General features: G+C 36.8%; 1 protein-coding gene across 3 annotated transcripts in view; it reads left to right on the forward strand.

Moving 5' to 3' along the window:
* The window catches only part of STAB1 (stabilin 1), a 113,715-nt gene that overhangs the window by 43,455 nt on the left and 58,211 nt on the right, over positions 1 to 12,049 (forward strand). For all 3 annotated transcript variants that reach the window (XM_034439287.3, XM_034439302.3, XM_034439294.3), the window contains exons 22-28: positions 152 to 263; positions 655 to 838; positions 2,092 to 2,185; positions 3,796 to 3,954; positions 5,842 to 5,937; positions 6,898 to 6,993; positions 11,971 to 12,018. In XM_034439287.3, coding sequence (XP_034295178.1) covers positions 152 to 263; positions 655 to 838; positions 2,092 to 2,185; positions 3,796 to 3,954; positions 5,842 to 5,937; positions 6,898 to 6,993; positions 11,971 to 12,018 — 789 coding nt within the window. The remainder of the gene's footprint in view (positions 1 to 151; positions 264 to 654; positions 839 to 2,091; positions 2,186 to 3,795; positions 3,955 to 5,841; positions 5,938 to 6,897; positions 6,994 to 11,970; positions 12,019 to 12,049) is intronic.

A 12,049-nucleotide genomic window follows, 5' to 3' on the forward strand; every position in this document is an offset into this window, starting at 1 on the left:
TAATACGTATATACAGTATAGGGCTACATTAAGGGTACATAGTCATTTATAAGTGAGACTTCACTAGGTCAGGAGTATGGTCTTGTAGTAAGCTGAGAGAAACAGCAAATTATCTCCTGTAACATCACATTAGAATTTGTTTTTTCCTCAGTGTAACGATGGGATTCACGGAAACGGTCATTGCAACTGCTACGATGGCTTCAAAGGAATTGCCTGCCACATCTGCTCAAACCCAAACAAGCACGGAGACAACTGCACTGAAGGTCTGAGACACAAATCAGGCAGGAAGGCACTGAGACAAGTGGAGATATCTGGCTGCCTGAACCAGACCTAGAAATAGCATCCTCCTTTCTACCTCCAGGTGCATAATACCCAAGCCTGGTGAATTTATCCCGGTGCTTGAGAGAAAAGGAAAAGATGCCACAAGCTTCCCTTGCCTGGAAGTAGCCCCCACCCCTAATGATGAGAAGTGATCTATTTTTATACAATATCTTAGCCTGCACTAATCCTCTGTCTTTTACGGCCAGCACAACAAAACGGGAAGGGAACTCCAAGCCATCATATGCATTAAATGTCATTAAAGGTATTCAAAAAATCCCGCAATGATAATTTAAACAATTAAGTTTGATCTTTCTTCTCTATTCACAATGGAAGATTGCGGCTGCATCCATGGAATTTGTGACAACAGACCAGGAAGCAAGGGTGTGTGCCAGACAGGGACGTGTGCGGATGGCTACACCGGGGAATTCTGTGACATACGCTCTCACAGTTGTGAATCTACTGGTGCCACTCTGAATTGCCATGTCCATGCAACCTGTACTGTGAATGACACTGCGCAGTAAGTCCTTGAAGGGGGCATCTGGGATCAGATTCCTTACTCAGTTCGATTGGGGAAAGGCATAAATCACCCCTGAAATACCTTACATTCATATCTTACTTCTGATTGACTAAGAGAAGTTTATGAAAACTGAAAGGCATGAAAATGTAACATTATCCATCCTCTCTTTTGAGAAGCAACCTCAGTAAAAATGGGGAATACAACAGAACAGGGTATTAATTCTATTTGGATGTTGCTAAACATCCTACTTTGGAGCACGATACTGTGAATTCAATAGGATTTCCTCTATAGTAGAAATGCTTAGGATTGTCCAACTTTATTACATTTCTCCCTTGACATAAAAACGATTTTGTGAATGGCTTTTAGATAAGAGAAAGAGAAGACACTGTTGCTTGGATCAAAAGAAATATAGCTATTGTCTTGATACCCCCATCTTAGTATCCTTTATTGCTTTTATTTTAGAATATCATGTGAACCCAGCTAGTTGTGATTTAATAAACAGTGATCAAGCAAAACATAGTTTAGTGCATAGTGCAATGCGTGAATCAGTCATAATATTTGAAAGATACAGATACAGGTAGTCCTTGACTTGCAACAGTTCACTTAATGTCCATTCAAAGTTACAATGGCAATGAAAAAAAGGGACTTATGACTGTTTTTCACACTTACAACTGTTGCAGCATACCCATAGTCATGGGATCAAAATTCACACTTGGCAACTCACTCATATTTATGACGGTTGCAATGTCCCGGGGTTACATAATCACCTTTTGTGACTTTCTGACAAGCAAAGTTAATGCGGAAGTCAGATTCACTTAACAACTGTGTTACTAATTTAACAACGGCAGTGATTCACTTAGCAACTGTGGCAAGAAAGTCATAACATGGGGCAAAACTCACTTAACAACTGTCTCACATAGCAATAGAAATGTTGGGCTCAATTGTGGTTGTACGTTGAGGACTACCTGTAGTCTGAATGATTCCAGACAGGATAGAAACTATGGTGAAACTTCAATTCACTGAATATCTGCATGCAATTGACCAAATTCTGCTACAATATGTGGCATTTGCACAACAATATCATTATGGAAATGTAATGTAATATGCAAATGATACAATATGTTGCAAATGACACTATTTGTATGATGGATGTCATGGCTTAAGTGTCATAAATTAGCATTACTTTAACCTGAATGAGTATGCGATTCATAGGCACCTCAGATTTCATTAGCTGCTCTCTGCCTGTCTTCTAGCTGTGTCTGTCTTGATGGATATGAAGGGGATGGATTTTCCTGCAAGCCCATTGATACCTGTAGTAAGCCAGGAAGGGGAGGATGTTCAGAAAATGTAAGTGGGTCAATATTTTCTTGTTTACTAACCTAGATCTTCTTTTGGATTAATCCAGATAAAAGTTACCTTAGTATTATTTGTTTGTTTGTTTAGCGTATGACATAGCCTACATGGACTAGTAATATATATTAACATTTCATCTAAAACACAATAAAATATGCCATGTTTCCCCAAAAATAAGACCCTGTCTTATATTTTTCTGAACCCCAAAATAAGCGCTTGACCTTATTTTCGGGGAGATCTTATTATTTTGGGGCGCGTGGAGCAAGATGGGGCTCCTCTTGCCATCTTACCTGATTTCTAGCTCTGTCTCCCTAACACTAACCAGAGGAAATGGCAGGGACCAGCTGCACATGCGGGTAAATATTTTCAGGGACGGCTTTTTTTCAGGGAGGGCTTATTTTCAGGGGGTTTATTTTAGCATATGCGCTCAAAAGCCCGATTGAGCTTATTATCACAGGATGTCTTATTTTCGGGGAAACACGGTAAATATTAAAAAGATCTATGTTGTAATATCAATATCTAGGGCATCTAACCACTGAAGCACAGCATCACTTATATTTTTTAAAAATGGATACTGGACTGATATATGCCCTCAGTTTATAGCCAGTCACAATGTGATCTACAGTTTGGCGTGGAATTGGGACAATCACACTGAGGGGAGGATACTAGGCCCCATTTATATAGAGAGTCCTGGCAGATGCCTCTCGACGTAACTGTAACAGAGTTCTGAGGTGCAAATTCTATTCATGATTAGTGGCATGGTACTTAAAAGCCTGGTACCTTTTTTGTGAGATCCTTTAGGTGTCTTTAGTATAAACTTTAGTATAAACCCCCAGTAATTAGAACTGCATATCAGAATAATTCTAATTTTCACCCAAACTGGAGGCTGCAATCCAATTCTTTTGTGCTAAAAAAGAAGGAGGAGGAGGAGTTTGGGTTATCTGAGAGCTGGAAGTGAAACTCCTCTATGCCAAGTGACTGGAAAATTGCTAAAACAGGAAGCCCCAGACTTATTGTTTTAAAAAGCTGAAATAGAAAAACAATCTAATCAAGAAAAGATATGTGCTAAAAAAAAAAAACCCTCCCATTTCTACCAAGAATCAGACTGCAACCTTTTATTGTGCTAAGCAAAAATCTTAACCATTCTGCCAGTTCAGCGCTGTTGGTAAATGGAGGTTTACAACCTAGTAGAGTGTATTGTGGCACAAGAGAAATGTGTTTGAGCTAGTTTTGTATCTGTATGTTGATATTTTTACCTTGTATCTGCAAGTCCATACATATATAAAATTTAACTTTGTGCAAGTGAGATATGAATTAGAGTGTCTGTGCACACACACATACACACTCATACACATAGAATTATCCCCAAACACCTGCCCATAGTTATGAAAGTGCTTTCCTGAAACAACAGAGAATTATCCAATGAGAGGATGTGATAGCAAAACAAATAACTTACTAGTTATTGCCAACATGTCTCAGCCTGCACAGGGTTTTCTTAAAATGGCTTAGAATCAAGATGGCACGAACAAGAATAGCTTAAAAAGAAAGTGCAGAAATGCCCTTCTCTCATTCTTACCTTGTTTTTCCAATTTTTTTTTTGCCAGGCTACATGTACCAGTACCGGCCCTGGCACAGTCAGCTGTCAGTGTATCCAGGGTTGGACTGGGGATGGAAAAGCTTGTGTTGTCATAGACAATTGTGTAACAGAGACCAGAGGAGGCTGTCACATCAATGCTGATTGTAATTACATTGGCCCTGGACAGGTACAGTATTGTTATTCCATTGCTGTCTTGCTAAAAAGGATCTGTGGCTCTTGGGTTTGTTAAATAATGACTTGTGCTTTTTATATGATAGCATCAGATATTTAAAGTGGCTGCAGGCCACAGAGTTTAACATTTTCAACCTCTATTGAATTGCATTGAATGGAACAATAAAAGTGAGAATTTGTAACTCCTTTAAGAAGCCTTGCCTTTTCCCAGGATCACATGATTGTCCTCTATTGGACAATTCCAGGAAAATATTTTTTTGGTCTAATTCCCCCAAAGGATTACTCATGGCCACAACAAATGTAGAAGTACAAGTCACTCTAGAAATTAAAAACTACAATCATGAAAATCTAAGTTAAGATTCCAAAAAAGCAAACAGAAGAGGGCAAAGCCTAGTGAAACAAACAAAATGTTAAACAGTTATGATATTTATGTAGTTACTTAGCAAGCACATCTAAATTATGGTATATTAAAGTAACCAAAATATCTTTACAATTCACAAGGCATGTCACTCACAACTTCTGAGCACCTCTAATGTTTGGAAATTGAAAGTTGAAAAATTTGACACACCCTACAAGTAGGCAGCCCAGAGACAATACAGTACTCAAGTCTGTCTGGATTGAAGTTATGGGAATGATCAACTGCATAAGCTCATGAGAAGCAAACACTGTTTCTGCCAAGGGGCTAGTTTCAATTAGAGAGTTTAATACCAGAGTATGACACATACTGGTTCTGGTTAAATCTGATGCAACTGCAAGACAATCAAGGAATACTATGTTGTTTTAACTCATGTGGTGCTTATTATGCCTGACTCAGCTGGAAAGTTATCCTGGCATGTAGGGCCATATTTGTGTAGATTCTAAAGTAAACTTGATTACAAGGGAAGCATGTTAGTTCTCATAGCTTTCCAATATTCCATCTGATGCTACTGCTGTCACCAGAGTTTGCCTGGGTAGATGATTGCACTGGAGAATCTAAATCGGAGTCCTGGGAGAGGGTCCAAGGCTTCAGGGACTGATTCTGAACAAAAGTTGTGCTGGTCTCAATGAATGCAGATGACTCTGTGATCGTAAAGTTCACTTCTGTCTTGAGGAGGATTGTCCTCAGATAGAATTATTGTTAATATTGACATCCATAGGAAAGGATGTTGGAAGTTGTAATTCAGAAGAGATGGAGGACTGCTGGCTTCCAACCATTATCTAATTTTGCACATGAAAAATCCAGAATACTTCTATTTAGGCTGATTTCTTTAAGCTGATTACGGGACCGCCTTCTGCCACCAGTAGCCTCTCACCGGCCAGTATGCTCACATAGAGAGGGGCTCCTCAGGGTGCTGTCAGCCAAACAGTGTCGACTGGCGGCCCCCAGGTGGCCCCCAGGGGGAGAGCCTTCTCTGTGGGGGCACCTGCCATCTGGAATGAGCTCCTCCCCGGAGATACGGAGGATCCCAGATTTACGCACCTTCCACCGTGCCTTCAAGACCTTTTTATTTCAACAGGCTGGCCTGGCCTAACTTTCCTTTTAATTGTAAATTTTTAAATTTTGTTTTAAAACATTAGGGGTGTTTTAATTTGTTTTGGGCCAAATTATTTAATGGGTTTTATATTGTCTTTTAAATTTTGTAGTTTGTGTGTTTTATCTTTTTGGCTGTTCACCACCCTGAGTCCTTCGGGAGTAGGGTAGTATATAAATCCAAAAATAAAATAAAAATAAAATAAATAAAATTTCAAATCTCAAGTTACAAATATATTAGTTATAGACTTTAATTTTTTTCCTTCATTTCCAGAAGTTGTTAACCAAAGGTTAAAAAGAAAAAAAAATCTTTTTCTTAGAAAACTTATACTATTGGATAGGAACTAATGTCCCTGCTGTTTCAATTTTCAGAGCAGCTGTATGTGCAAGAAAGGCTATGAGGGTGATGGTTACGTCTGTGATAAATTTGACCCTTGTATGATGGACAGTGGGGGCTGTCATGAACTGGTAAGACATGGAAATAATCTAGGGCAGCCTTCCCGGTTTAATACCTTTCAGATGAGTTGTCCTCTAGCTCCCCCGGATAACAGCCACAATAAGTGGGGTGACACAAATCATTCAACAATACAAAAGGCACAGAATTTGAACCTAGTTTGAAACTTAAACCTGTAGAGTAATCTTTCCAGAATGGTGGAAAGTTCTCCAAAAGACAATGCATTTAGTAAAGTAAGCATAAGCTCCCTATATTAATAATAAAATATACACACTATAGGAAAAGCAACTACAAAATAGTACATATTTGGCACAGTTGCATGCAAAAATTCTTATATTAGAAGAAACACAAAATGTGCTTTTAAAAAAAAAACAGTTTGAAGAATAGAGTTAAGATGGGGGGGGGAGATCAAAAGCAACTATGGATGCATTCATTCATAACTGTTTGAATTTTCTGCTCTTACAAAGCAATATGAAGCAGTTTAGCCTCCAAGAAGAAAAAAAATGGGTTGCTTTAGCACAGAAACCCAGAAGAAAAAAAATGTGTGTTTTATTTTAAAGGCCTAGCCCATGACGTGGACTGAGGGCCACAACTGGCTTTGGATGCTGTGAGGAATTGTGTTTCTCAAAGCAGAGTCTTGAAGCTAGGGCAAAAAATGCACTTTGATTTTGTTTCATTTACATTTTACATTCATTTACATTCATTAAAATGAAATGCAGTTATGTGATTATTCTCTAGTCATGTCCTGAATAATTGTCATCAGTCCCATTAAAATTTGCAATGTAGTAGCAAATTTTGGATATTCTCTAGGGGCCACGTCATGCCATCCCCAATGCAGAGCTCATACCACTCTGAACCAGATATACAGCATTAGGTCTTTAGAATCCTATCTAGGTGATATTGAGTTCCGCCTATTTTCTTTACTTTACTTTCTTATTGCTGAGAATTATCTTTTTTTTTTTTTAACTCATCAGGCTGAATGCCAGATTCTCAATACTGGGGAAAAAGTTTGCCGTTGCCCTGATGGATATATGGGAGATGGAATTCAATGTTACGGTGATGTGATGAAGGTAAAAAGATGCATTTCCATTCTCTTTCAAGTGGGGGCAGTAAAGTGATAGCATTTATATCAGGCAAGGATCAAAACTCAATGACAGTGGCTTTGCTCTGTCTGCCATATTTGATATGTCTAGGAAAGATCACTTTGAGGGAGTATCTTTCAGACAATGCAAATATTCTGGACCAACATAAACCTCAAGTGACTTTTCTGATTATGCACAGAACAGCATCTCGCTTCTCAAACTCAGCTTTTTGCTTATCATTCCCATTAACAAAAGAGCAAGTATAGGCATAAAATATGCCAAGGAATATTTCTCTTAAGATAAAAATAAAAAAAAAAGCACTGTTCTGTTTTAGCTTCCTTATTTAAAAGAAAAAAATCAGCACTTTCTAGATTTCCCATTCTAATCCGGAAACCACAATGACTAGCTTTGTGAGAGACAATGATTTTTCTCACTGCAGTGCAGTGACAGGAGCCTAAAATTAATTCATAGTTTGAATATATTATTTTATGAAATTGAAATATTTTTTTTGTGCAAATATCATTCTTGCCGCCGTTATGATATATCTTATTAAATATATATGTTCTTTACTATACTTTTCTGAAAAAATACCCAACAGAAACAATTCTGGTTTTAAATCAATCTGTTGCTGTGTCATCTTCTCTAGCCATATTCTAAGTCTTGCCCAATATTTTCTCACTTCTGGACATGTGCACCACATATGATAATATGATCCCGGTATCTGATGACATTTCCAACATTTAGCTGATTTATCTTTGAACATTTTTGCCAATCTCTCTGGTGACATGTGTCTATAAAACATTTTATACAAATTCTATTTGTATGCTGTGGCCATTGTTAATTTATAATTTCTTTCCCATAGTTGTTGCCATTTATCTAGCTCAATCATATAGCCCAAATTTTTTTCCCATGCTATCATTGTTCCTTTCACTTGTTCTTCTTCCAACTTCACTTCCAATAAGTAACTATACAGTCTTCTGATCATTTTTTCCTCAGTTCCTGTGAGTATCTCATCCAATGTTGTCATTTCCAAATAAAAACCATATAATTTTGCATCTTTCCCATATCTCGCTTGTATTTGCAACTGAGTATACCACTCCATTTCAATCCCTAGTTCCTCTAATTCTTGTTTTGTTTTCAGTTCCCCTGTTGCTGATAAGATATCTTTATATCTTATAATATTTCTCATATTCATAAGGTTTGGGTATACAAATGCTTCCATTGTTGAAAGCCATATTGGTATTTTCAAATAATGTTTCTCTCTAATTCTTTCCCACACTAATAATAATGCATTCCTCACATAATGTCTTTGGAAATAACTATGCATTTTGTTCTTCCCATACAATAAAAAAGCGTGCCAACCCAGTTGTAAATCATGTTCCTCTAAAGTTAATAATCTTATATTTCTCAACACAATCCATTTCTTTATCCAAGTTAATGCTGCTGCTTGATAATATAATTCCCAATTTGGTAATCCAAAAACCCCTCTTAATCTTGCATCCTGTAACATTTTCATGCTAATCCTCGCTTTTCCCCCCTGCCATATAAATTTCAATATCATTTTATTCAAATTTTCAAAGTATTTCTTTTCCACTTTCATTGGTATTGTCTGAAATAAGAACAGCAGCCTAGGTAATATATTCATCTTAATTACTGTTATTCTTCCCATTAGTGATAATTTCAGTTATCCCCAAGTCTGTTTCTATCTGATTTTTCAATTTATAATAATTATCTTCCTTAATCGTTGCACACTTTGCAGTTAATTGTATTCTCAAATACCTTACTTTTTTAGTAATCTGGATATCTAGTTTCTCCATTAATTCTCTTTTCTGTTTCTCTGTAATATTTTTCACCAATATCTTTGTTTTATCTTTATTAATTTTCAATCCTTCCACTTCTCCATATCTCTCTATTTGTTCTATTAATTTAGGACCTACTTCTAATGGTTCCTCTAATATAAACACTAAATCGTCCGCAAATGCTTGTAATTTATACTCTTCTTTTTTTAATTTGTGTCCCCCTTATCTCTCTATTTTGTCTTATATTTCTAGTTAACACCTCTAGGGTCAACACAAATAACAATGGGGATAGAGGACATCCTTGTCTTGTTCCTTTCATAATATTAACTTTCTCTGTCATATCTCCATTTATTATTACCTTTCCAAATTAGTTACTATAAATTGTCTCAATCATCTTTATGAATCTTCCCCCAAACTCCATAATCTGTAGTTGTTTCATCATAAATTTCCAATTCACATTATCAAAAGCTTTTTGTGCATCTAGAAACATCAATGCCATTTGTTTTTCTGGATGTGCCTCATAATATTCTAAAACATTCAAGATCATTCTCATATTATCTCTAATTTGCCTCTTTGGTAAAAAATCATTTTGGTCTGCATGTACAAATTCATTTAACAACGTCTTCAATCTATTCGCCATTATTTTATTTATTTATTTATTTATTTATTATATTTCTATACCGCCTTTCTCCCGTAGGACTCAAGGCGGTGTACAGTCAAGAAAAATATAGACACACAAACATCATAAAATTGCTAATTAAAATTATTATTGACGCAAATATTATGAAATTGAAATATGATGGCTGAAGAGGGGATTGGAATCTGAATTTCCTCCTTCTAGTCCAACCTCTTGTCCATTATACCCAGTGGCGGGTTTCAAAATTTTTAACTTCCGGTTTGTGGGTGTGGCTTGGTGGGCGTGAGATGGTGGGTGTGACAGGGGGAGGATACTGTAAAATCTCCATTCCCTCCCCACTCCAGGGGAAGGATACTGCAAAAATCCCATTTCCTCCAGATCAGTTGGGACTCGGGAGGTAGAGAATAGATGGGGGCAGGCCAGTCAGAGGTGGTATTTACTGGTTCTCCAAACTACTCAAAATTTCCGCTACCAGTTCTCCAGAACTGGTCAGAACCTGCTGAAACCCACCTCTGATTATACCAGACTAGAAGTAAGACAAATCTTGGAAGAAAAAGGGAGAGGGCCTCCACAAGACCAGCAAAGAAAGGGAGGTCATCCCTGTCCACTCACTCTGCAAGAATGATTTCTTATTTTGTGTCAATATAATGCTTTAAAAATGTATCCAAACCATATCTGCAGAATAAAATCAGATTAAGTGCAAGCAGAATAATAGAGTTAGAAGGGACCTACTAGTCCACCCCCCTGCTGAAGCAGGAGACCCTATAACATTACAGACAAATGATTGTCTAATCTTGTCTTAAAAACCTCCAGTGTTGGTTGGAGCACCCACATCTTCTGGAAGCAAGTCATTCCACTGACTAATTGTTCTCTCTGACAGGAAATTTCTCCTTATTTCTAGGTTCGTTCTCTCCTCGATTTCCATCCATTGTGTCTTGTTTTGCCTTCAAGTGCTTTTCTCCAAAGGTTGACCCCCTCTTCTTTGTGGCAGCCACTTAAATATTGGAAAACTCCTATCATGTCCCTCAGTCCTTCTTTTCTTAAATTAGACATTTATTTATTTATTCATTCATTCATTCATTTATTTATTTATTTGATTTGATTTGATTTGATTTCTATACCGCCCTACTCCCAAAGGACTCAGGGCGGTGCACAGCCAAACAATAAAACACATACATACAAAATTTAAAAGTAGAATAAAATCAAATTAAATAATTTTGGCCCCGACAAATTTAAAACCCCAAACTATTTAAAACCAATTTTAAAATTGAATATATAAAATACTAAAAGATATTTAAAAATTACAAATCTTCTATAAAAGAGGGAGAAAATTAGGCCAGACATTAAACCATTGAGAGAGATGCTAGTTCTAAGCAGAGATCCAGGCAAACAGTGCTGGTTTGGACCACAAAGTGGAACCAAACTATTGTTTTCTATAGTTGCTTTGCCATAAGACAATGTCCCCAGTTCCTTTATCTAGGTGCCTCCTCCCCCCTGCCCTGAGAGCTTAATGTTCTTTCTATGTTCAGAGGAGTTTATGCTTGCACCAGAAGGGAAAAGACAGCTATTGTTTTATATTGTTGTTTTTTCCTTGATAAAAACATTCTATAAGTAATGGTAAAACGTTTGATCAATTATGTGCCATTAAATTGATGTCAACTCTTAGCAACCCTATAGAGATATTTTCTCTGTCCTTAATAATGATAAAAATACAAAACCAGAAATAAAATGAAGTCATGTAAGCAAACGTGAATGAAGGAGTGAATTGACCAATTTGTCATATTTCCAGCAGCCTTAAAAAGTCCAGTAAAGCCTATGGCTGCCTTTCTGTGGAAAGGATTTTCTTCTGACTTGGCACTATTGGAAGTGGAATGTTATCCAGCTCTTTGGATGGATGGATGGATGGATGGATGGATGGATGGATGGATGGATGGATCCCCCTCTGTTTATTTTGTTCTTTTATAAACAGTGTTTTTAGAGATACTGTATGCCAATAAGAAAAATATAAAGAAGGGGTGTCCAACTTGGCAACTTTAAGACTTGTGGACTTCAACTCCCAGAATTCCCCAGCTAGAATTCCCCAGTCAGCCATGGGGAGTTGAAAGTGTTAAAATGGATAAAATTTGACACCCTGATATAAAATGTAAATACAGCATAAATATTTAAAATAAAGACAATTAAATGTATTTGTTTATTAAGTCTATATGCCAATCATATTATTATCAATTGCCTCTGGTTGGCTTATATGAATAACAGTAGCTTCTGCTGTTATGCTAGGAAAATATCAGAATTCTCTTTTGGATTGATTGATAGGCAAGTTCCCAAGCATCTAGCCAACTTCTACCTAGATTACATGTATGATTAAAATTGTAATGTGGTCTGTTTAGCCTTGTATTAGCACATTGCCTTAGTTTATAAGCAAACCATGGTTAAATTAAACTTGTTTAGCATACTGCATAAATCCTTCTTTTTTCTTTAAGATCCCTAGAATAATGCTTTACAAATTTGTTGTTGTTTTTCTTTTTGAAGGAGCTGGTAAGGAATTACCACTTTTCAACTTTTTATGGGTGGATTAAGGTAAGGATTTTCTGTTGTTGAGTGCTATTTT

Source organism: Pantherophis guttatus, chromosome 2 (assembly GCF_059756535.1).
Source record: "Pantherophis guttatus breed Tessera chromosome 2, ASM5975653v1, whole genome shotgun sequence".
Classification (NCBI taxonomy): Eukaryota; Metazoa; Chordata; class Lepidosauria; order Squamata; family Colubridae; genus Pantherophis; species Pantherophis guttatus.